This window comes from Gobius niger, assembly GCF_951799975.1.
Source record: "Gobius niger genome assembly, chromosome: 12".
Lineage (NCBI taxonomy): Eukaryota > Metazoa > Chordata > Actinopteri > Gobiiformes > Gobiidae > Gobius > Gobius niger.
The window spans coordinates 30,191,907-30,218,151 of NC_136863.1; the positions used below are offsets into that span (position 1 = coordinate 30,191,907).

The following is a 26,245-nucleotide window of genomic DNA, read 5'->3' on the forward strand; positions in this document are numbered from 1 at the left end:
TGTGGGCAGAGGGACAGTAGGCGAGAAAAGAACGACAGCGCTGACAGCCACGCAATACGTCAACATTTCATTTTGGGATGTTTATGTAAGCTCAGAAATATGCCCCCAAAAGACAAAAAAACAAAAACGGAGGTTGTGCTCTGTTTTCAGGAGCGGGGTGAGCGGGGGTGAGCGGGGTGAGCGGGGTGCGGCTGAGGCTGAGCCTGGAGAGGAATGATCGGCATGTGAAGGGGAAGAGTGCGGCTGAACTCGTGGGGGGAAACAGCCCGGCCCGCGGAGGAGGGATGCTGTTATTAAAGGTGACTCCGCCGCAGCAATAAGCGCTCCCAGGACAAAGTCAAACAGCCGTCAGCATCACAGAGGCTGCGTCAGGGCCGTGTGTTTACGGACGGCAGGGAGGACATACTGGAGGGGCCGTGTAAAAGACCAACGCAGACAAAACTGTGTTTGTGAAGAAAGGCTTTATTTTTCTATAGTGGTTCAAAATGTACAACTACGACTTCATGAACAGAACAGACTTTTTTTCAATTTATTAAAGCGTTCACATTTTGCAAAGACAACAAAATATATAAAAATAGTTATAAAAATAAAACACTGGTTGCAATAGGTGGTTATATACATGAGCTAATGAAATGTGAGCACTACCCAGGCTGCTCTGCTGTTCACTACGGCGCAGAGGAATGTGTGAAATAACCGTCTACATCACTACGGTGGCCAGTTGACAGTACATTAGTGGCATAAAGTGGCACAGTGTGAACGCACGTTGCTGAATTGTTTCAGTTCCACTGGCAAGAACAGTCCAGAGGTTCCTGGAAGTTGTACTCCACCACGGTGGCGTTTCGGGAGCAGTAGAGTGTGACTGAGCGAGTTTGTAGACCGCTTTCCCGGCAGCATTTACAAAACCGAGCATGACTGTTAATATTGAAGTTGAATATTGTAGCGGAGGGGCATTTCCCGTCACAGGAATAGACAGTTACCTTCAAAAGAGAGCAAAAAAAGAAAGAAAATGGTGTTATATTCTTATTCTACAAAGAGAGAACAGAACTGAGTGAAAGAGGACTCAAGTTTCTCACCGGCGCGTTGCTCCTGCAGTCATCTTTTCGAATGGTCGTTCTTATGGCCACACGTTTGCACGTTTTACCATCCTCTTTACCTTTAAATAGATACACAAGATTACGATAACCCTTGTGCAATATGGTGTTCTGTCGCAACTAACTAGCGGACCAAAGTTTTTACATCGTCATCTGTAATCGCAATTCAAGTGTTGAACTCTCACCCAGGAAGCTTCGTCAGTGCCTAATTATCTTTATTTGGCTGAATATATATCACGTAGGAAGGGTTTAACGCAGGGTGGTACCATCCATCTTTATTCTCAGTTCCGTTCAAATACACTAGTGTTTAGTGTCAGTATCGGTTACTGTGTTTACCCTGAGCCTGGTTCAGTTAACGCCTTAACTACAGTACCAAGGACTGATGACCGCTGAAGAACTTTTGTCTAAGATGGAAACTCCTGCACGACTGAGAGCATACACAAACACTCCTGACAACTGCTGTAATAGGCAAACGCATGCTCAAAGTGGTGAATAGACTATTATTCTCTTTGTTGCCCAGCAGTAGAAAATGACAGATGTTTGGGGGTGTGGTCTGGCATTCGCAGACGGCGTTAGCATTTAGCCTCTCCCCCTCTCCTCTATAGCTCCAAAACAGGTCAAGATAGAAGCTGCCAAGCTCTTCCACGTTTTCCCTATTTAAATATGGTTACGTGAAGTGTTCCACTACAAAGTATAATTACACAAAATTAAACAATGTGGATTTTCTAAGCGGATAAAAGGGGGAACTATATTGTAAGGCGTAATAATACCAGGAGTAGTTTGGCATCCGCACAGTAAAGTGAAGATTACTGAGCAGTAAAGTGAAGATTACTGCGCGGATTTCGAATTACTCCTGGTATTATTACGCCTTACAATATAGTTCCCCCTTTTATCCGCTTAGAAAATCCACATTGTTTAATTTTGTGTAATTATACTTTGTAGTGTAACACTTCACGTAACCATATTTAAATAGGGAAAACGTGGAAGAGCTTGGTAGCTTCTATCTTGACCAGTTTTGGAGCTATAGTGGAGAGAGGGAGAGGCTAAATGCTAACGCCGTCTGCGCTGTGTTTACGTGACTGAAGGCACGGGGGAAGATCAGACAGGTCCTAAAGAACTCGTCAAAGCTAAGGTAAGAACATATCTCAGTATGTAAAAACGGTGGCCTATTCCTTTAATGATTACAATATGACTAATCAGTGAAAATATCACGTTCATGGCACATAAACAAATACTTTATATACTTTATGCAGTATCATTGATGAGTAAAAAGAGGGCAGTCATTAACCTTAGGAAAAAAGGAAAAAGAATCTGCTGACAATATTGTTATGATACACGGTATGTTTGACTGTTGAATGATGAGGGGGGTGGTACCTGTGTCACAGTTAGTACTACCAGTGGGCGTAACTGGATTAATGGTAAATGGTAAAACACCCACTCCAGAACCTGGAAGCATCGCCGGATCAAACATTTAGTTAAAAGACAGTAACGTTTCCTTTGGAAAAGCACAGACAGCGTCATCCATATAATTACAGAAAGCAATGAGTGCCGCTCGCATGCACATGGCTTTCACTTTTGGGGGTTATTGTGGGCAGCCAGGCAGGGAATGCACTCATTCAATAAACTAAAACAGCCCAGCGGATAAAGCTGAACCACTGCACCTGACATTAGTGCAAATGCTCACCGTGGAGCCTTTCCCATTCACCAAACCAAAGATTACCGCTAAAGCAAGCAAGCAAGGCAATTCCTTATCCACAAACAGAAACTACCTCTATATAAAATGCTTACACTTGAAACGTAAAAGTCATACAATTGTAAAACTTTCACATCAAGTGCAAGAGACGAGTACAGAATTATGTCTCTGTTGACAATTTCAAACTACTCTCATTTGAAATGTCTGATGTGACTTTGGTTAAGTTCTGCTTTTGTAGCAGACGGCGACGGATGATTTAGGGACATCGTAGAAGTTACGTGGCAAATCTATGGACTTCTTGTTCACCTCCCTTTTTCCACCAGCCCATGCCCCCAACCAACAGCCAACAAGCCCAACCACTGCCAGGCAACAAGGTGCTCACCGCTCCGATCCACAGCTCAAAGCAGTACACAAAGCAGTCAGTAACTCACATGTCCTGCAGCATCCATCTACGTAGCTCTGGACCACACCGCCATTCTGGAAGAGACGATAACAAATAATAAAGAATGATGGCATTTGACACTGTGCAATAATAGTTTAGAAAGAAGATCTGACCTGTACACATTCTGTGTCATTGAAAGGAGGACATATGACTCCTGAAGCGAGGATCACTGCCCCGACACTCGTCTCCATACAGTCATAGCGTGTGCAGTTTTCTACCCACGAACTCCCCGCCTTCAACAAAAGACAGCACATTTTAGACAAGCGCTGTCAAACAGAAAAGCATACCTGAGGGTATCCTTACTGCAAAGAGCTCTGCTGTGCCGTTTTCATTGGTGAAAGTGCAGGAGATGTTTTTACAGGAACCACAGCACACTTGAGGGTCTGTAGAGGGGACATAGACCTGTTGCTGCAAAGGAAAAGAGAAAGACATGTGACAACAGCGCCTGTGACAATTGGAATTTGAATGGTTACAAAATAGGGAATTCCAAACAGCAAAATATCCAATCTCTGCGGGCCTGTACTTTGACCTTTTGGGTCTTTTAACAAATTAATACAGTTTTATCACTCATCAAATCATCCCTCGGGTGGTGTTTTAATTCAGTTGTGCAGGTTTGAGTCTCCCTCTTCTGCTCAGGCTGACATCAGAACTTAATACATGCTGAATATCCTTTGTTTTCAAAGTGCCCACTTTATTACCAAATGTGATATTTCATTTGTGCAGAGCTCAAATGAACTATGCTAAAACTCTACAGAAATGTGGAATAAATTGGGTAAAAACAAAATGGGGGAAATAGGTAAAAAAATATTATTAACAAAAATGAGGAGAAAAAATTGGGAAAACGAGAAAACATGGAGGCAAAAATAAGAAAGAATTGTGCAACAACATGGGAAGAAATGGGGCAAATATTGAGGAAAAAAAATTAAATGGGAAAAAAGAAATTGGACAAAAATGGGGGGAAAAAATCATTTATTTGAGCTGAAACAACCGAGTCACTTCCTTTAATTCTGTCCCTGGACCAACAGCATCAAGACTTGGATCTAAATATATAAGATTTCTTTTGGTACCTGCTTTCGATAGCTCATAAACTTTTGAAAAAAGGAACACGGCCCGATGGGATACGCACCGGGCCACATCTTTGGGAGCAGTTCACTGAGCTGATGTCCATGGCGTAGAAGCCTGTGTCGGGGTCTTTGCGGTTCAGGCAGAGGACGGTGTAGCACAGCTCTCCCTCAAAATACTGGACCAGCGACTGTCCCGGGCCGAGCACAGTCACCCCCTGGAACAAGCACACCTCTGCCTTTCCTGTGGAGGGAATGATCAGTGAGAAATGAATCAGCAACTGGGCGCTTACAGTGTCTGTATCCACTCACGACATGTGCGCTGAGGGCAGTCGCAGTCTCCGTTGTCGTCCAGGACCTCCACCATCACCTCTCCCTAAAATAGACACAGCTTTGAGAACCTTTGGAGATTTTAAAAGCTACATTTTTGCCGTCGCTCTGCTTACTACTCGACAGTTGGGGAGAGTGTTGTCATCGCATTGACATTCTGCAAAAGGACAAATATAAATTTACATAAACTTGCATTATAATGAGCTGGTAATATAATCAGAAAACATCAAGTAATGTGATTCTCTTTTGTTTTAACGATGCAGGCAGTTAACATAATCTACACCCATGAAGAGCAATCAAAAGCATCAATATTCAAGTGCACGAGCGTAGACGGAGCGCGTACCACAGTGATACTGAGGGCAGCAGAGTCCAGGAACCGTTGTTTTGATCAGAGAGAGGCCCGAGGAACAGCTCACTGACGACTCTGCGCACAGGCTGACATCACACACTGCACGATATAAAAGAAACAATATTAATATGTAAACAACAGCTGCTGGTATAACAAGAGAGTCGTTTCATACCGCAGTGATAGCGAGGACAGCAGCTGTTGGTCGTGTTGAGATCCACAGCCAGTATTTCTCCATTGGAACAGGCTGGAATGGGCTCAATGCACGACTCACACACTGCAAATACAGAAAAACAGTCTCGGTGCGATGACGATAAACTGCTCCTGACTCTAGTTTGACCTTGTGCGTTTCCGAATGACTGGTGTTTGGCCATTAAAACTCACCGCACAGGTAAGAGTAGCAGCAGGGCCTTGATCCTCTGACCTCAACCAGAAACTGGTCCTCCCTGCATTCGGGCGAGGCCACAGGAGGGCAGGCCAGCGGGTCACACTCTGAAAAGTTCAGTCAAATTAGCTTTTGTTTAAACTCTTGTCCAATTTAAAGCTACTGCGAATGACAAATAAACATGTCTGTATGGCTGTAGTCTGCTTCAGGATATCGCCCTCACCGCATCTGTACTCTGGGCAGCAGGACACGGCGCTGTAGCCAATCACCAGGCGGTTTCCATTGTCGCAGGGCGGGGCTTCGTTATCACAAATGGTCATATTGCATTCTAAAAGTAGTAAAGACACACACATGAATCACACAGATGCAATAACAATTTCTTTAGATGACAGCGTAAAAAAAAACAACAGCAAACTGACCACAGATTTTCTTGGGGCAACAGGCTCCTTCTTCCAGGACGTCCAGCACATACTCCCCCTCTCTCTCACACAGAGGGGTTGGGACAGCGTCACAGTTTGGTTCCACTGACACCACAGAACCATTCTCCATGCACTTGTACAGACAGCAGCTGCGAGCGGAGCCGTTCCACACTTCGCCTGGGGCCCGCGGGTTCCCCTCGTTATCAGTGCACACTGGGAGTAACAACCACACGGACGCAAAGGGTTACAGTACGCTCTTTGGTACATTATACTAATAAAAAACATGTTGTTGTTTCAAGAAACCAGCACCAATACCCCACAAACCTTTGTCTGCGTGCAGTTTCAGATGTTTGAATTAGAAAGGCAGAGAAAAGTAACAGCCAACAGTACTTTGACTATTGAAGCTGGTCTTCTTATATAGTACATAAGTAGAGAATATGACCCATCATTGAACTGCTGACAGTGAATACATTGAAGATAGTACTGACCACAGCGGTCCTCTGTGACACAGAATGGGGAGTCAGCACGATGCAGGATGGTCCCGGGACGACACACACACTCCTCCCGGATAAAAGAGCAAGTGGTCTCCTCGTAATAGTCTCTGTTCAGACAAGTGCGGCTGGTGCATGTGCTGACACAAGGCTGATACTCTTTTCCAGGGGGACACCTTAAAGCTGCATCATAAACATGCAATGAAGCACATACAAGGCTATAAAGGAGGGCTTTGTTCTGCTGTGGTTCTTACGACAAAAGTTGGGTCTTCTCCAGTTGACGCAAACTTGATGTGTGTAGCAGACTGCAACATACGCTGCTAAAAAGTCACACTGGTGGTTTTTGTAGTGCAGGTCTCCGGCCCAAATGATGTCACAGAACTGCTCCGGGGGCACCTGCACATGTGTCGATATGGATATATATCATGTACAGTGAAAAAACAACAAAAAACAAAACAGAAGGAATATGACAACAATAATTACCCTAATTGGTTATGAGGAGGAAATATCAAAGAAAAACAAAGAATGTCCCTATATTTCTGTCTGCACAAAAACATACTGTAATGATTCATTTTCCCCACACTGTGAGAGAATAGGATGTAATTTAAGTTACAAATAAGCAAAAATCCTCACACAATATGAGTTGGCTGGGGAATAATCTAATAATGTGGCATGAATTTCCCATTTCCCGCGTGACTGACTGACTATTGTAGTACAGATGTACCTTGCTGTGGCAGGGCTCAAAGGTTCTCTGCTGCAGCATGGAGATACAGTTGGAGCAGTCCCCGATGGTGCAGTTGTCTCCGACCCTGCGTGTGTGTTCCGCCTCGTCAGTGGTCTGCACTCTCCATGCATGCAGAAACACCAGCATGTCGCCCACCTCTCTCACTACTGTCCCATTGGGCAGCTTTAGGTCGTCGTCTGGGTGTCCATCACAGCACCCTGGAACGCAAAGGCGCAGAGATCAGACAGTGTGTGGCAGCTTCACAAAAATATCTACATTACAGTTCACAAATGAACACATTGGACTGTCAAAACAGACAATGAAGACACATCATTCCTGAGTGGAAAACAGCAATGTGTGAGAGTGACTAATACTTTATCCTCTCCTAAAGCTTGCACTGTGGGCTCTTTAGTGTACACGTCAATGAACTCCGCTCAGTGTGTGTGATGTAAAGGTCTGACCACACGGTCTTGTTCACCCACGGAAGAAATACACTTGAAGAGGCAAAGAGGCTAACAATAGAAATGAAGAAGATCTTGTCTTACATTAAATGTTGACATTTATTACATTTCCCAGATATCTGTATTAATGGGAATAAGGTTAAACATGTTAACAAATTGACTTATTAGGTGCCACATTAGATTCAACTTTGACTTTAAAAACCCACATAAAACTCACGTCAATTTAACCTCTCAAATTAAGAGGGTCTCTAACAACTGAAGCCTCACACATGTATTTAAACACTATGGTCATGTCACGTTTTCTGTACTGTATGACGACATGGTCGCAGGCGTGGAAAACAGCCTTGAAACCGATTTAGTCGTTATATAAACAAGCGGTCAAAATTCATGACAAAAAACCTTGGCAGAACTTCCAATGTTGTGTTCTCACCAAATATAATTTCCTAAAGTTTGATGATTTCATAATTTACGTTAATCTTTGCCTACTTCCCAAAGTTGCTGCTCCTCCTCTGAGAGGTTTTGTCTCGTTGACCTCAGAAAAAAAAACAGCTCAGGTCACACGCTCTTCCTCCAGAGGACAGTGCAGTGTTCCCAAATGTAGGAGCGCACTCATCAAATCGACCTTCTCCTCTGTGATCAGAGGTCATTGCAATAGTTTGCCAACATAGTTTCCTGCATTTGCACGTCTGACAAAGATGATTGATGTAATAGTTTGTAATGTTCTGTCTGGGAGGATTCAAAGTGAGAGAATGAGTGAGGGAGGTGTGCAGAGTGTCAGAGCATGATTTGAGTGAATCTTGATTGTTGATACATATATAACATGTACCGGTAGTTTCATCAATACTATGCTAAGTGGTCAATTAGTTCAGGGACTAAAGGTGTAAATTGGTATATTGCACTAACGCTGACTGTTGTGCACTGTCCCTGTCAAATAAAAGCATAGCATACCAAGGCATTTACACATTATACTTTCATTCCAGCTTTGATCAGAGGCCTGACTCTTACCGCACAGGCCCCGGGTGGGCACAGACGCGTTACTGGGAGACATGTACTGCAGCACCATGATGCCCGTGCTGTGGTACCACTGAATACTGATCCCTCCTGGAGTATGGAGCAGGTACATGCTGCCCGTGTCCTCCACATACAGCGAGTGACGCGTGAATGGCAGCCTCGCGGGCCGATAGTTCACGGTTACCTGGAAACAGAGGCACCGAGACTGGGAGTGTGACTAACATAATATTTTTCAAAGGGAAATCAGGGGAATGAGGCTGACCTTTCGATCCAATCTGTTGATAATGATCCGGTAAGATGAGGTGGTGATGTTCAGCTTCTTGAAACACAATCCTGATGTACCAGTGGGACCCTGGGGGGCAGAGAGATTGGGGAAAATTAAATGGGGGTAAATACAGTTGTGTAGTCTACGTGATACGCAGGTATACGCCGTGTAACCACTAGAAGGCCTGCAGAATTTCAGTATAACCACTACAAAGTGGGAAAAGATACGTATCACTCATTTGCACAGTGTTATTTTTGTGTTTTCTGTCCGTTTGGAGACCAGCACAAACTCCACCACAAGCTATTTCCTCCCCTGAATATGAGAGATGACAGGCTCATCCCTCTCTCTCTCTCTCTTTCTCTGTCTCTACGACAGACCGACTGTTCCCTGACAGGGTGACAGGTGCAGGCGGGAAACAATCTGTATTACAAAGCGCTGAAGTCCACGGGAAAGACCGCATAGATTGTTCTAAGTGTGCGATTTACTCTCAGACACTGAAGCTGTCGCTTGACAGAGACTGAAAAGTGGATGTGCCCCGCCCACAGCGCTGACCGAGCCATGCCCGCCCATAGTGCTGACCGAGTCACGCCCGCCCACAGCGCTGACCGAGCCACGTGCGCTCCTGTTCACAAAAAAAATTTCCTAAAAGAGTCGTTCTCCAGAAGCAGCGCGCATGGTTTCGTGTGTGGGGGAGTTTGCAGGTGCGAGAGTCCGGTGGTTGACTGGTGGAGGGGTTGGTGAAAGCAGACTGGGCTTTATTCATTGAAGTTTTCATTTTGGCTTCAGTCCCACAGCCTTATAGTCTAGCTTCATTCCTGTAGGTCTATTGCTTGTTATTTCAATAACATTTATATTCACAGTTTGGTTTATAATCTATGTAACAGTCTCTGATACATTTAATATTATTAATAGTATGTGACGGGCAATTTTTTTCAGCGCATATAATTGGCTATCCCCCGCGCCTGCTAAAAAATACAGTATACCCACTAGACAATTGAAGACTACACCACTGGATAAATACAATCATGAAGCAAATGCTCTATACTCACATAGCGTCTGATGGAGTTGACGCTCTGTAAAGACAAAAATAAACAAGTACATTTGAAACATTTTTTTGATAATGCTGCACCAACGTCCTGGGACTTCCTGTTACCTCACTCGTTGGACATTTCTCCACAGTTCCAATAATAGTCTCTCTTGGTAATTTGACGAGAATGTACGAGCCGTTGTCGTACAAAGCCACATTATTCCCGTCGAAGGTGATGACTCGCAGGTCTGACATCACCGTGCAACGACCTGAAAGCAAAGCCATAAGCACTCACTCAGGCGCACAATTACCGCACAATGAGGTAAATCGCTGGGCTCGTACTCACAGGGACACTGCCATTGTGGACAGCAGGGGTCGGAGTTGATGAGAACAGGTAGGCCCAGCAGATTGCACTGCGGCTGAGTGGTGTTGTAGCGGCAGTGGAGGGAGGAGTTGTGCAGCAGCAGTTCTCCATTGAAACAGATCAGCTCCGCACACTCATCTATACGGTAGGAGAACGGTGGCTGTGGAAGAAATAGTGTTGAGATGAAATCAAGGAGTCACTTTTACTCTGTGTTTTTGACATTACCCTCACGTCGAGCCTGAAGTTTACTGACTCTGAAGCGTCTATATCTAAACGTTTTAATGTGCATTAATTATTAGTATTCAGGGAGCAACACGTCAAACCAAATGCAATTTTAAAGCCCACATATACTATACTTTTAATGCCAAAAATGCAAAAAGTAGGTCCACACTTCATGTCTTAAGATTTGCAAAGATTCCAGCGGACCGTGAAATGAGAGAGCTCCATATTCAAATGCAAATTGGGCACAACAGGCGACTTTTGAGCAAAAGCTGCAGTTGGGTGTGTTTAAGGCCATACTTTCTGTATTTCCGATAAACTTAGGACGCTGTTTTTTTCATATTTTTCTAATAGTTTTATGCAAGAAATGTAGATTTATTGCCAAGTACATCTATCTATTGACTATTGTTCAAAAATGTATTTAATCCAAAGGTGCTGCTGATAGACTGTCCTGGTTTAGAGTAAAAAGTAAAAAGTTAAAGGGACTACACAGAGTTTAAACATGTAAAAATTAAGTAATTTCCTCCCCCTACATGTTCTAACAATGTCCTAAGGTGTAGAATGAGCTCAGACCTGTTCACCACAACTGCACTGTCACTCAAAAAGGTGTTAATTCGGTCCGAACTGCCGTCATGCACGAGCTTAATATAGAAGCTGCAGTTACACGTATGACCTGAGGTGGCAGTAGTGAGTAGAAGATGGGTAACTTGCATCTAGCCCCTTTAAAGGAACAGGCCACCGTTTTTCAATACTGAGATATGTTCTTACCTGAGCTTAGACGAGTTGATGCGTACCTCTCTGGTCTTTGGGCGTGCGCTCAGTCACGCACAACGACCAAAGATGTTGTTAGCATTTGGCCTCTCCCAGTATATTCCTATAGCTCCAAACAGGGCGAAGTAAGAAGCGACCATGTTCTTCCTCGTGCACGCACAAAGACCAGACAGGTACGTATCAACTCGTCTAAGCTCAGGTAAGAACATTATCTCAGTGTGGAAAAACGGTGGCCTGTTCCTTTAAGACAGAGTGACCTGCAGCCCGATTTAGTTTTTTTTTTTTTTTAAATGTCTACACATTATGAAAGCCTCTTGGTCTGTTCTAAACTACAGCTGAACAGTGTCCAGCGCGCTTTAAACACTCGACAGGCTTCACAGTGTCATTTTACTCCTCCACTTAAGAGGTCTGTTATGGACAGAGCTGGTTCTGTGGATTAAGCTCCCTTCCTCTTTAACGGCTTTGATATACAAAAGCTGCTTTAACAGGATGCTAGAAATAAATAAATATATATCCTGAATGGTGGGATAATACCAATTAAGGAATGTTATTATATCATGATACAATGATAAAGGTCGGTAAAGCTTTGCTGTTGAAACGTCATGTTTGGGAACAGGACTGTTACATGTATTTGATTATATTCATAGTGCAGTCTGAAGAAGAATAGTCTTTACCAAATGGGGATCTAATAATAAACAATAAACAATCCAATGCAGCGCCTTTTAATGACATTTTAAGGCCTGATTTTCAGACATTCAATGTTTTTTATTTTATTTTTTTGCCTTGCATAAATCCTAATCACTATCATCACTCCCAGGCAATTTCATTATGCAAAATTAACGGGGGGGTATTATGCAAAATCCACTTTTTCAAGCTTTACATCACGTTATTATGTCCTTCCCTCATTAAAAACATGCCTGAAGTGTTGCCTTGGCACATTCACGTATTTTTGAGTAATCTGTAAAAACTCTGATGGCAGCCATTTTAGGGATAGGTTTGCCTGAGTCCTCCTAGGAACGCCCCCACCTCCTGGAGACACCTCCGAGCTTTCGTCACCAGCCGAGTAACCAACCACTGCTCCTCAGCAGAACCCCCTCCCCACTAATGCCACAGACAGCGTGTGGAGGGGGCGTGTCGGAAAGAGTCAGACGTTCTTAAAGGGACAGAGGCCTATTTCAAGACATTCACTACAGCCATTTTGAGAGAGCAATTTTACACAAGGCAGTAATTCTAATTTACTGCATTTACAGACCAACAGAAGGTTTGGTCATCATTGTAGTGTGATATAGACTGGTGCTATGTGACTGAAAAAAGCAGAATACCCCCTCTTTAAACGTTCCAATGTGGTTTTCTCTTCAAAAACAGACCTGGAACTGTGTTTCGAGGCGAAATCTTTGGATCTTCCCGTGAGGCTATTGATAGCATTTGCGGCGACATCTCCCAATGTCTACAGGAAATGTTTTTCCTCACCTCTCCATCACTTGCTAAGCTTAATCCTTTCATCACAGGGTAAAATCACACTTCACTATGCGCACAAGAGCCGCTCTGTCTACCGCCTCCTCCCCTTTATTCAATCTTTATTAAAACAGCTACAGCGAAGGGGAGCAGGAGGGGCTTATGGGGAGATCGCCTTTGTGGCAATTTCTAACCAACAAAGTGTAAGACAGTGATAGAGATGTGTTTGATGTTATCACCAAACACCTGCAAAAGCATAATACCCGCTCTTTAAAGGCGAGGGCAACAATTGTTTTTGTAAATAATCAAGTGTGAGTGACTTCCTGAACTCACTGTACAAGGAGACGTGGGCAGAACGAAGGGGGTGATGGTGAACGCCTCGTCCGTCACTACAGTCGGACTCGTGGCTGCTTCTGTGGTGGAGAGCTCGGTCGTGGGCTCTGTGGTGAGCTCCGGGGTCGTGGGAGGTGTGGCCGTGGTCGTCGCGGCGCCCGTGGAAGTCTCCGTCGGGGGCGTGGTCTCCGCAGTCGTGGTTTCGGGAAGTAGGGTTGTGCTTATGGTGGTAAAGACAGGAGTCGTGGTGAGGGCCGCGGTCGTCGTGATGGTAGGGGTGGTCGTGGGAGCTGCGGTAGTGCCCGCGGCGGTGCTCGTCAGCTCCGTCGTCAGAGCTGGCGTCGGGGTGAGCGTCGGCGTGGTGACGAAAGCCGTGGTCGTAGCTGCAGGCGTAGTGGTGGGCTGCAGTGTCGTCGCTTCGGTGGTTGTGGGTGAAGTCGTGGTGGTCACAGTCGTAGTGACGCCCGTGGTTGTAGCCGGCGTGGTGGTCAGCTCAGTGGTGGTGGTGGTCTCGGGCGTCGTGGTCGGGGGGAGAGCTGTGGAGGTGGTGGGGGGCAGAGGAGGGGTGGGAGTGGTCGGTAAAGGAGTGGTCACCCGCTCCGTCGTCGTTAGTGTCGTTGTCGGGGTCGTGGGGAGGGCGGTCGTCGTGGGAGTGAGGGTGGTGGAGGCGGTCGTGGTTGTTGCCGTGGTGGTGGGGGCGGCAGTGGTGGTGGTCGTAGTGGTGGGAGCAGGAGTACTGGTCAGAGGAGGAGTAGTGGCTTCTGTGGTGGTAGTAGTTGTGCTGGTTGTCGTGGTGTCAGTCGTAGTGGTGGTCGGTAAAGTTGTGGGTTGTGCTGTGGTTTTGTTGGACCGTGTCACATATGCAAAAGGAGTAGGAGTCGGGGGGAGAATCACACCTAAAAAAAGAAACAGAAAACAGCATAAATGACACTTGAACAATAAGAAACACCAAAGCTGCTGTCATTGTCTGAACTTACAGTCCTCTGTGTACACACATCTTCTGGTAACCTCATCAAGGACCATGTTCTGTGGACAACGTGGGAAACAACCCTCCACGCTGTAAAATACCAAATATTTCAGCGCAATCTTTTTAAAGAAGCCCCTTTGTTTTACATTGTTCTTTAACTTACGGAGGTAAGAAATGGCAGCGAGTGGCATCTGGATCACTGCACGTATGGACACATGGACTGGCACAGGCCTGGTAGCGCCACTCGCACATCATGCGGTAGGGAATGACAAAATTGCTTTCTACAAGAATATATCCCGTCAGTGAAATGATTGTGTAAACTAAGTGTGATGTTGTGTATGGACGACTAACCCTGCATTGTGAAGCTGCTGCTGGCCTTAAAGCCATCCGAGGAGTCGTATCTCTGGGCTTGAGCAGACGTTCGTGTCAGGGTCAGGAAGGTCCCTGGGTGGTTGATGAGTTCGAATGAGGTGTGACCTGGCAGGAACAGGCCCTGGTGCTGAATAAAGGTGGCCCGGCGACTAAACTCTGGGCCTCTGGTCCAGCGCTCCAGGAGCACACTGCGACCTGACACTACCAGGAAATAGTTTGGGCGCTCTGCAGACTCCAGTGACACCACAGGGACACCTGTAATAAACAAGTGAGAGGAGGAGGAGGGGGTGAGGCTACATCAGGAAGACGTCAGAACTGTACGTTGCCATGTGAATGTGAGGCGAGCACCCACGTGATGCTTTATCCTTCTGCAGCCCCGCTGTGATCATGAAGTTGAAGAGTAAGCCTGGAGCAGGCAGCTGGCCTGCTCTCTCTCTGAACAGAGGGAAGACAGCGCTGCTGCTGCGATTCACTCCAAACATGGTGTTGTTATAGACAGCACTCACTACGGAAAAGGGGCCATCCCCTAACTCTGACAGGGAACCACAAAGATGCATATGAGTGTGTGTCACAAACAGAGCCTCATAGTGTTTTCTTATATTTACCTTGATTATAGTATTCACAATCATAAGCTGTTGAGTAAGAAAAGAGTTTGAGTCAACAGATCAGTTGTACATACATAAAATACTGAGTACATATTAAAGTAATACACATTTCACATCCCAACGGCCAGAGGTGACAAGGAGAGAATGGATACCCACAATTAGCCTATGTTAGCCGATAAGGGTCAGTGAGCAGACTTACGGCAGGCAGACGGTGACCTCCAGTGTATGGTGACCCCTTGCTGGCAGCATTTGTGTGCGTATGCTGCTATAGACGTGCAGAGGCACTCACAGTCTCCCCCGCGGTTACAATTGCAAGTGTCTGTCAAACAGTTTCTGTAGAACCAGGCCACATCCACCTGGCAAACACACAGCCCATGTTGAAATATGCATGCACACATTAACATCATTACAATCACTACAATGTGATTGAGGTGAGGAGCATCACACAGGGAGCTGGGGAGGTCTCATTCAGGGGGCGACTAGCTTTCAATAATTCACTCAGGAAAGAAAGGGCTGAGTTATCAGGACAAATGAAAGTGGGTCAATCTCACACAGAGGACCAGGGCGACTCCATCACAGAAATATGAGGTATAACGGAGTCAAAACTTAACCATTGATTGTGATGTATAGGTCAACACCATGGGTCAAACACAACAGTCACAAGAAAATACATCATCATATAAAGCCAAATGAGTGTCAACTTGAGTTATAAAATTCATTTTGAATAAACTGTTTTGACACTGTCTGAAATGATGAAGGTTCTGTTTCAAATGAAAATTAATTGACCTTGTTGTTGTTGTTTTCTTCCACAAACTAAGAGCTTTTTGCATAATGCTCCAAAAAAAACTAGCCTTTTTAAAAAATGTAGTCCTTTCATGGGAGTACATTTTGTAATGGAGGTTGTTGAAGTAATACAGTATGGGTTAACTGAATACTGAGCATTGAAAGGACATACTGCTGGCGCCCTCTGCTGGACAACAGCAGATGCTCATTTGTGTAATTAAACTCTAAAAGAATGCTGCTCGCTTCAATTTGATTTGAGTTTCAAAGCACTCACCACATTGTGACAAGGAGCAAACACATCGCTGTAGAGAAGAGCGCATTCCCTCTTGGCATATGGCTGTCTCCCCAAGTCCCCTTCACACGGTCGGGCGATTACGTAGTCGCTTTGACACTGACGCACACAAACACACACGCACAACACCGAGTGATTGAGTGTCTGATTACTCTTAAATATCACTGGGAACTCAGGGGAGCGGAGTCCACATAAGTGACAGATGCTGGCTTTAGAAGTGGAGTGAAAGAGTGGAGAGTGGAGAGAGAAAAACAAACAGACTAAAAGGCTCATACCTGCCCCAAGGCCCAGCTGTCTCCAAATGACTGTGCGTTATTGACCTCCATATGGCTCGAGGTGGTCATATCATTCACTGTCACACTGTCAAAGTTACCGCACATCCCACTGAGATGCCCCTACAGTTCACACACAGGTTAGAGAATTTCAGTAGGGGACCTTACAGAATCTCTGGCAAGAATATTGACTGCTTTATAGTGCTTGAGCAGGCTGAGTGAGGGGCACACCTGCGCACCTACCTTCCACTGAGGCCCAGCTCTGATGTGCACAGTGGTCTTGCGGTCCCAGAGGATGGTCAAGTCCTGGTGTGCAAAATGAACCACGGTGTAGTAGCCCGCCTTCCACAATTCAAACTCGAATCCTCTTCCGATAACAGTGGACGGGCTCTGCAACGAGACAGAAAGATGAGGAGGAAATAAATGTATTTGCACTAAATACCCTTCGTACCGGGTTTCCGGAGTTGTCACTGAAGTAGATCTGGGTCAGTCCCACGTGAATGACGAGTGTTTTCAAGCACACAATGCCACTCTCATAGCAGTCTTTGTTCTGGGCAATGATGGACACCTCGGTTTCTTCTGTGCTCTGCCAAAATAGAAAAATAAATACATTGAACATTAAACATGGGAATGAACAGAAAAGTGTTTTCAGATCAGTTATCCCATTGAAAAACCCCTACTGATAAAAAAAAGTAACACAATACAGACTGGAGGAAGCTGTGTCATTCCAGGTAACTGAAAGGTGACAAGAACAGGAAGCTGCTTCAGGCTATTAGGGCCGAGTTGTGACCTCGGTGACCATTCTCTGAGGCCTGAGTGGTGGTCGGCCGACTGCTGGACCTGAATCACTGTGTCTGTTCGGCTAATTCTAATTCTATATCCCTGGGAGCGCCAGAGCCCAGGGGTTTGAATTGAACACTAGCGCCTTTGTGTTGTTACAGCTTCGCACAATGTCTGATAGCGCTTACTGTGGTGTAAACGAAGCGACACACAATGTACACGCACACATACACACACACACCGCCACATCTGTTCTTATTAAAAACATTATTTACAGCGACAATAACCGCTCATATTTTCCGGATGCCATTCAATAAAGCTGTTGCTTGGCCGTGCCGCACACCCGCTTTGATATGATCTAGTAGGAGAAAGTGACACCTGTGTGGCCAAAGTAAATTCCAGAATCCTTTAGAGAAATTCTCGGGAGCTGCGTGAGTGAAACTCTTTTAACTCACTTTGATGAGGTAGACCTGACAGTCCGAGTGGTAGTCGTACTCCAGCCCGTCGAAGGTGTGGTAATGCCGGTCGCTGTAGACGGTGCACACGGCGGGGCACGGGGAATAGCTGCAGTTAAAATAGCCACGGTGACACACGCTGATGAAAAAGGAGATGTGAATTCATTGTGCAAGAACTACAGCAGCATCGGGTCAAAGACGGGGCGTCGTACCATCTGTAACACGGAGTTTCCACTGTTTCCCCGGGGAGGTATTCAAGGCCCAGCCAAGCACAAGGGCAGTTCTCTGGATAGTAGCACTGCCCATGGTGCAGGACCAGCCTTAATGCAAAAAAAAAAAAGTCAAACATGGAAAGTTGCTTATTAAATAACTGCTACTGGACTACCTCATCCATACAGTATCTTTAAAGGGGCTAGATGCAAGTTAGCCATGTTTATACTCACTACTGACACCTCAGGTCTTACGTGTTACTGCATAACGGCACTTTGGACCCAAATTAACACCTTTTTGAGTAACAGGATTTTAGAGGCAGTTGTGGCGAACAGGTCTGGGCTCATTTTACATACTAGGACATTGTTGGAACATGTAGGGGAGGAAAATCCTTATTTTTTACATTTTTAAACTCCGTATAGTCCCTTTAAAACTAACATAATAAAAAAACCATGAGCAGCATGATGCTTTTACTGTAGCAAGCTGTGGAGGTGTTGTGTGAGGTTGCAGCTGAGTGATTACCCAGGAGGGCAGACACATCCTGGTATGCAGGGTGTGTTTGGAGGGCAGGTCATATTGAGCATAAGGTTGCGGCAGGTCGGAGCGCAGGCCACCCCGCCTCTCTGCTCGCTGCAGCTGTGGTACACCTTATCCTCTGGACACTCTCCAACTTCTGTGCTATCGGACTCTGCAAAGGAGATACCGGTACACTTCGTACAACAGACACTCAAGGCGTCAAGGGACAAAAAGAGATGTCAATGGGATAAAGCTCAAATTGAGAGAAAGACGGTAAAGAGATAAGACCTTGTTCTTCCTGCACACATTCCATCTTTCCATTTCGGCACAGACTGGGAAAGAAAACAAGACAAGTATAAAAAGCAATGTATGTAAATGCCCCTAATCCTCTGCAGTTTCATTCATAGGTGTCTCACCAGGGACCAGACGCACTGAAGGTGACTTCTCCTGGCTGGGACACGCCTCCCATGGAATAGCAGTGGCACTGAGACCTGACAACAAACCCAGGGCTTTAAAGTGATAGTCTGGAAGTCTAAATGTTTTACAGATTTTACAAAATCAACCTTGCAATTTGATGCGAAGTAAGTAATAATAGATATACATTATATTTTGTAATGTCCCTCCTTCCTGGATCTCAGCAACTAATCAGAGTCTAGTATCCTCCCGCGTTGACCAACAAGACGAGCTTTTCTTGTGAACCAGCCTGTCAGGTCCAATCAGGAGGGAGGGGGAGGAGCTTGATTGTATACTTTTGAAAAATCTGTTCCTGCTCCTCCTCACTTTGCAAACTTACAGACTATCCCTTTAAAATGACCACAACTACCGTCGATATCTGATCAAGTGGAAGGTTGAGCACTTACAGCTGCACACAGCGCTGACGCACATCATCGTAGTAGCTGCTAGGTGGACACCCGCACCCCTCCGCGCACTCCTCCGGGTCACAGGTCTCTGGGCCGGACAGAGCGCGACATGAGCGGCCGCACGACGAGACGCACGAGTGGTACAGCATTCCTCCCAGGCACACCACCCCTGCACAGGCGACGTGTCAGGAAATGTTTACTTTCAAGATGATGTAATGGTAGCGTTGCACTCACCACACTCGGAGACGTGTGGCCTGAAGTTGATGTCGGCCCCGTGTTTGCCGCAGAGGTAAGCGTAATGTGCCAGGGCGGTGCACAGGCAGCTGCCCCCGCATCGACACGCCTGGTACCGGCACTGCTGATGGTACACATTCGGACTGATGTAGCCATGGCACGGCGCAAACACGTTCCCCAGGACAATCTCGCACTGAGTCGCGTAGTACACTGCAACAAACAACTTTCAGACCTTTTTCATCGGCTTCATGTTGACGAGTGTATTTAAAGTGGCATTACCATTGTGCTGGTTCATCTCACACGGGTCTATGATGGGAAGGTTAACGGGGGCGACGCAGGCAGAAGACACTTTCCAAGCATTGCTGTGGAGCTGAGGGGTTCCTTCGATCATTCCAGAGGGAGACCTATGACACACACACCGACATATGAAAAACCAAAACAACACTGAGCTCTAAGGTTTAAATCTATTCCATTACAGGAAGTCGTCTCGTAAATTTCCATTATAGGTTCCACAAAGGCCAAGAGTTAATCCGCGCCAATAGTTTTCGATCTGCAAATAGATCCGGCCCCCTTGACCGTCGTAGAGGATTCTCAGACCAATGTCAGTCTTGAGTTGTGTGAAAACAGAGGTGAGCTTTCGTATTTCCACCGTGTCTGTAAAACAAAGAGCAGCATTAGCACAGTTAGCGCTTCAGTGTGTCGTCTTAAACCAAGTGAGCCACTGTACCGTCCATGTAGGGCAGCATAGGGGCCGGGTTTACTCCAATGATCACTTCTCCCTCTCGGGTCAACGTGATCTGACGACCCATGTCTTCATCCAACACCAGTGTCACTGACTGGATACACAACTGATGCTAGAGAAACACCGCCATGTGAATACACTTGACCATGTTAGACAGATTAGATAGATTGCGGATAAAGGCCAGTTACCTCGGCACATGTGGTGTACTGCAACGTGACGATGAACCTGTTAGTCGTGCGACTTTTTGCAAGCACATACTGGCATGCCCCAGGCTGAAGGAACATCCTTCCATCGAACGTTGTTACAAACACGTCCCCTACGACCGAACACTCCACTTGGGGTAAAAAAACAAACAAAGCTCAGACGTTTAGCTTACAGAATGACCAGCACCAAACACAGAATGCTGATGTGGTTTACCAGTGCAGTTGTTCTCCGTGCAGTTCCACACTCCACCCATGCACACACTAAAGCATAAAGGGCAACAAATATGACTGTCCAAATCTGAAGGTCCCACAGTGTGGTTTAATATTGCACTCACCAAACACTACATCCTTGCTGGAGCACATGCCCTTGTCCATATGATGTGCCATGGTAAACACATGGACACTGGGAAACTGCAATACACGTTCCATTTTGTAGAATAAGACCTGGTGGAAGGTACAAAATTAGAGGTATTTGTCGAGCAAATGTAAAGCGGTAGTGGAAAAAGACTGTTGAGATACCGTCAGGACAATAGCAGCCATCCAGACAATGCAAGTTGGTGCCAAGACACTCTTTCTCAAATGTACATGTGGGTGGACAGCAGCTGATGCAGTCTCTGTAGACAAAACTGTCCTCGCAGCCATCGTCTGGAGGCGAACAGGAATACTTTACTCAGGACACTTGAGTGCCACATTGCTAAAATACAAGGGTGCGCTCTTACTGCAGGAGGGAAAGCTGTCTCTCCACTCTCTCACAGGATATCCCACATGTGAGCAGGCACGAGTGTATTCCACCAAGGCTCTGCAAAATGTATCCTCATCATCAGACCTACAGACACAAATATTACAAACTATTGAATTCGGTTACAAAAACACTTACGTGAACTTAAAAAAACAACAACTTACACGCAGAGGTCAGAGACACAACTGGCCACGAAAGGATTTGGATCGATGTGTTCATGACATGACAGGAAAGGGAAGAATAGAAGTGCACTGCATTTCTCGATAGCATCCTGCGCATAACAAGGGTTAATTTATACATCATGAAATCCAAGAAAAATCAGTTTCTATGGTTACTTACATCCATGTCCGACTCTGAGTGGCAAGGACCGCTGAAGTCAAGATCTACTGCAGGACAATGTCGCTCATGGGGCAGGTCAACAGCCCAGCTGTTCGCAAACACTGCAGGCTCATCTGTGCCAACTCCTGACAAAGACAATACAAATACACAAAGACACCTTCAATTAAAAACAGAAAAACACCAGCTATATGAGTTTCCACAGCAGATTAGTTTCTGTCAACCAACTGTGCCCAATACATAGCAGCTCATGTTGCTCATCACAGAGGAGAAAAATCCAATCTTATTCACACTTGACCTCGCTCTTTGGATCTGATTGTGTAATGAAAATACGAAAGAGAAAGCATAAAGAGTATGGTCCACTCTTACCCCTGGCGGTTGTGAGGTCGTCTCGGGGAAGGTGGTTAAAGTTTCCACATAAACCACACGGGGCGCCTTGATGCTCTTCACTCATTTTGAGGTAAACACCTGATTCCCCATCCCAGGCCAGAGAGAAACCAAACACACTCTTCACCAGCAGGTAATCAGCCAGGCGCTCGATAAAGACGCTCCCTATTGTGTGCGGCAGATTAAGCCTAAGGCAACAAAGAAGGAAGAAAATGAAAAATGTTTTATGCTCTCCTTTGACTTTGTGATTCAACTTTAGAACAGCGTGGCAGATGTAACAGACTTTGCTGGCCATTCATATGGTTTTGTAAGAGAACCAGATGAATGATTGAAGACGCGTGTCAGATAATGTTTGAGCGGACAGCGGAGCGCAATTCCAACATAATCACCGGAGAAAACGTCTAAGTTCATTAATTAGGAGTCTTTATCTCTGGGACTGAGCAAATGGCTGATGTAAAATGCGAATGTAAAAATGTAAAAACGTTGGCCACTAGATTTAGAACAAAAACATCTACCACAGAGGTTTAGAGAGTTTACGTGTTACAAGTGCTTATCCATCTGTAATTCACTGTCGACCGTCACTGCCAATCGTGACATTTCTGAGTGAGACGCGCTTAATTTCTCATTGGAGGAAAATGGGCCGGAAAGACTGCAGCTGCTGCTTGTGCCAATAAAGTCCACTGCACTTCGTAATTTAAGCGATCAAAATGAAAACAATCACCCGCCAAAAAATAACTCAAAGTTGCATATGACAGGTTTTAATCCTTTATATAATTATGACCTAGTTAGATAGATAACTTCTGTTGAAAGTAATAATCATAGTTTAATTTCAGTGAAGCAGCAATTAAATGCAGAAAAGTTTGTGAGAAAAACATTTATTTTTGCAAAATCTTAAAGGAACAGGCCACCGTTTTTACATACTGAGATATGTTCTTACCTTAGCTTTGACGAGTTCTTTAGGACCTGTCTGATCTTCCACCGTGCCTTCAGTCACGTAAACACAGCGCAGACGGCGTTAGCATTAGCCTCTCCCTCTCTCCTCTATAGCTCCAAAACAGGTCAAGATAGAAGCTACCAAGCTCTTCCACGTTTTCCCTATTTAAATATGGTTACGTGAAGTGTTCCACTACAAAGTATAATTACACAAAATTAAACAATGTGGATTTTCTAAGCGGATAAAAGGGGGAACTATATTGTAAGGCGTAATAATACCAGGAGTAGTTCGAAATCCGCGCAGTAATCTTCACTTTACTGTGCGGACGCCAAACTACTCCTCGTATTATTACGTCTTACAATATAGTTCCCCCTTTGCCACATTGTTTAATTTTGTGTATTATACTTTGTAGTGGAACACTTCACGTAACCATATTTAAATAGGGAAAACGTGGAAGAGCTTGGTAGCTTCTATCTTGACCTGTTTTGGAGCTATAGAGGAGAGAGGGACTGTGTTTACGTGACTGAAGGCACGGGTGAAGATCAGACAGGTCCTAAAGAACTCGTCAAAGCTAAGGTAAGAACATATGTAAAAACGGTGGCCTATTCCTTTAACTGTAATCGTGTCACTATGTTTTAGTTAGTCTAATGTGTCACTTTCAATGATCATCAGCTCTAAAAAGCCGTTGATAACAGGAAAAAACGTGACTCAAACCCATAAATTAAAAGTAAAACAATCAAAGGTTGGTTTTGCATAATGCCGCCCCTTTAACCACAGCGGTTCACTGACATTTGAAAATATCTATCTAATCTAAATGCATACAGACCGGCGGCCACCTTGATGGACTTGATAACCGGAGATGTGAATTTCCTCCTCATTAGGAAAGAAGAGGCTAAGAGCTCTCGGGCATGAGTACACGCTCCCCTCACACACTCGGCTGTTGTGAACCTGAAAGAAAACGCCACAAGATGAAAGAGGATCAAAGGAAAGTGCGCACAGGAGGGAGAAAAAAAAAGAAAAAAGAAGTATTAATCCACACTCTGTAACCTGGCCTGCCTATCTAAAAATACGCCCAATTGTCTGTAATGAGACTGAGTCCAGCCTAAAGCCGACAGACTAACGGAACATGACACCAACTTAAATGTACTTAGCTCTATTTAACCGCCGAAAATGAGCAGATAACCTTGATGCGTGCGCTCTTACCCACACTGTGTACTGTGGCGTGGCTGAGTGGCAGTCTTGGGCCAGGATATAAGAGCAGCTGCCAGGGAAGTAGAAGTAAATCCCGTCGAATGTCTCAAAGTGGTGCTGACCCCACGACCTGCAGATCCCGTCTCTATCCTGGCCCTGGTTCGGTACTGGGGGAAAAAAACGGGGCAATTTACTCACACAACAACGAGACGCCGACAGCGCTGACGCCCCACCGACACAATGGGGAATCTGAAATGTTAGAGAACCGATAGGGCTGATAATGCGACGTCTCTCGTCATGCTTCTATTCTGCTAAACTTATCACAAGGGAAATGAACACCCCCCGATTCTGTTGTTGCAGGAATTCCCCCTCTCTATCTCGCGGAGCCAAGAAGCTACCCAAGATTCTCCTGAAAAATGACAGAGAGTCTGGGACAGTGTTAATTTTGACAACATATTTTAATTTAGTTTTAGTCTTTTGACGAAAATGTAATTCGATTTTAGTCTAGTTTTAGTCAAAAAAATAGCTTCAATTTTAGTCTAGTTTTAGTCGACTAAAATTAAGACGAATTAAGTCGACTTTGCATTGATAATATTAATTATAATCATATTTAATCTTGTTCCTCTGCTTCATGGAGCTGCTCCACAGGAACAAAGCTCAGAGCTGATCCTTTGGCAGACTTTACATGATCTGAGGCTCTTTCAGACGGTCAATAGAAGTTTGGATGATTTTAGTCTCTCCTTTTCATTTTTATTTAGTCTTATTTTAGTCGACTAAAATATCTGGATATTTTAGTCATAGTTTTAGTCTCATGAAAAACTTTTAATGTAGTTTTAGTCCAATTTTAGTTGACAAAAATATCACTTAGACTAAAATTAAGACTAAATATTTTAGTCGACGAAATTAACACTGGTCTGGGATTGGTCTAGAATGGAAATCTTGTTTATTACCAGAACAGACCTTGCATTGCACAAGTCTATTAAATGCTATGGGTCACAGTATGAATAGGATAATATAACTGAAACTGAAAAAAAAGAAGCTAATAATGACTTTTACAAAGACATATTTTTGTCTTTGGCAGGTGGGCATGGGCTTACGTATGTGCAGTGACTCTTGAATCTGAATGAAAAATCAAGAAGCGCAAATCTCACAAAATTTGATAATTAACGTCGGGCGAGCGACTAATTAATGTTTGCTGAAGGATCCGGGAGTCTGATTAACGCGACCCACATTCTTATATTTATTGATGTAACACAATACGATCACTACGCATTGGAACCAAGTGGTCGGCATACCCACATGTGTTCAGTCATACGCTGTTAAATGTCAGGAGTTTGTGAGGTACAGTATTACTCACTGATCTGGCAGCGGTCTCCCATTGCCTGGAACTGAGCACAGTCACACACACCCCCCTCCTGACACCAGCCGCCATTGAGGCAGCCGCAATATTCTGGGAAAGAAATGGAAAATAATTCAGTTGGGCCATTTTTATAAAGCGGTTGAAACGGTTCTGACATGAATGCGGTCGTCGGTCACCTGAGGAGGCGTCTCTGGCTGTGTAGTTGTGTAAGATGGTGCGGGACAGTGCATCCTCCGACAGCAGCGGCCTGTATGTCTAGGAAAGAATCAGCAGACACTTAAACAGCATCATTGACACAAGAGTTAACTGTCTGTGAGTTAAACGTTGCGTCAGGAAGAGTGGGAGAAAGTGAATGTGTTAGAGTCTGTCTTGTTCCGCACAAAGACAGCTTTGTGCCCGTCCGGGTGTTTGTGCGCATGTGGGTGCCCTGACCTCTCCGGGTTCTCTTAGGTGTAGTGTACCAACCTCCTCCCCGAGGAGATCCCGTTTCCTCCGAAGTGCATTAGCCCTCCTGCACACACAAACACGCACATTAGTGGGAGAAACAGTCAGAGGGGAGACTTAAGTGCACTTTACACCACTTGAATCTAGACTCCAAACTTTTTAGTGAACCCTCACACCGATGCACACGCAAACCACACACATTAGCTGATCTCTATCTCACTTCCAGTGGCAGCGCGGTCATAATGATATCATGATTTGACATAATTTACCTCTGTAGTCTTCCTGTTGCTAATGAAAGTCGACTCTGAGCTCCTGTGATGCAAAAAACAATTCACAATTTCAGGCGTGAAATCCATTTGGGCTCAAGTGACAACTGTTTAGTTTAAGATTAAAGTTACATATTATTAGAAATACGAGAAATTACATTTACATTTTGAAACAATTACAGATTTTCATTTTCTAATTAATCCAGTTTAACCCCCTTTCCATTACACAGTAAAACCTTTTTATTACAAAGAGTAATCTATACAATCCTGCTGTTTCAACGTGCCAATGCCGCAGAGTGCCAGGCTTACCCTCAAGTACCAGCAAGTGGGAGATGGAAAACGACATAAGAAGAAATCTTTCCACTGTCCACTTTAAGTTCATCTCAGAGTCCGAAGGGAAGTCCCGCCA

General features: G+C 45.0%; 1 protein-coding gene across 1 annotated transcript; it reads right to left on the reverse strand.

Moving 5' to 3' along the window:
• Positions 1–604: 604 nt before the first annotated feature.
• Positions 605–26,245, reverse strand: otogl (otogelin-like). The gene is made up of 58 exons (XM_079567594.1): positions 26,146–26,245; positions 25,840–25,882; positions 25,592–25,637; positions 25,303–25,381; positions 25,124–25,216; positions 23,779–23,933; positions 23,402–23,523; positions 21,624–21,829; positions 21,258–21,382; positions 21,083–21,189; positions 20,899–21,005; positions 20,699–20,824; positions 20,515–20,623; positions 20,394–20,440; positions 20,165–20,310; positions 19,962–20,088; positions 19,711–19,888; positions 19,514–19,638; positions 19,235–19,444; positions 19,001–19,169; positions 18,557–18,631; positions 18,429–18,472; positions 18,147–18,312; positions 17,627–17,734; positions 17,415–17,553; positions 16,631–16,765; positions 16,423–16,569; positions 16,183–16,302; positions 15,890–16,006; positions 15,032–15,188; positions 14,833–14,859; positions 14,580–14,759; positions 14,207–14,482; positions 14,019–14,136; positions 13,866–13,945; positions 12,889–13,784; positions 10,093–10,270; positions 9,873–10,015; positions 9,769–9,792; positions 8,717–8,806; positions 8,449–8,638; positions 6,983–7,200; positions 6,513–6,654; positions 6,256–6,441; positions 5,768–5,980; positions 5,572–5,676; positions 5,348–5,455; positions 5,139–5,240; positions 4,961–5,065; positions 4,734–4,774; positions 4,600–4,663; positions 4,353–4,531; positions 3,530–3,634; positions 3,340–3,459; positions 3,216–3,261; positions 2,466–2,537; positions 1,074–1,153; positions 605–977 (listed from the first exon to the last, which is right to left on the reverse strand). The coding sequence occupies exons 1-58, from the start codon at positions 26,216–26,218 to the stop codon at positions 777–779; spliced, it is 7,890 nt and encodes a 2,629-aa protein (XP_079423720.1). The 5' UTR covers positions 26,219–26,245; the 3' UTR covers positions 605–776.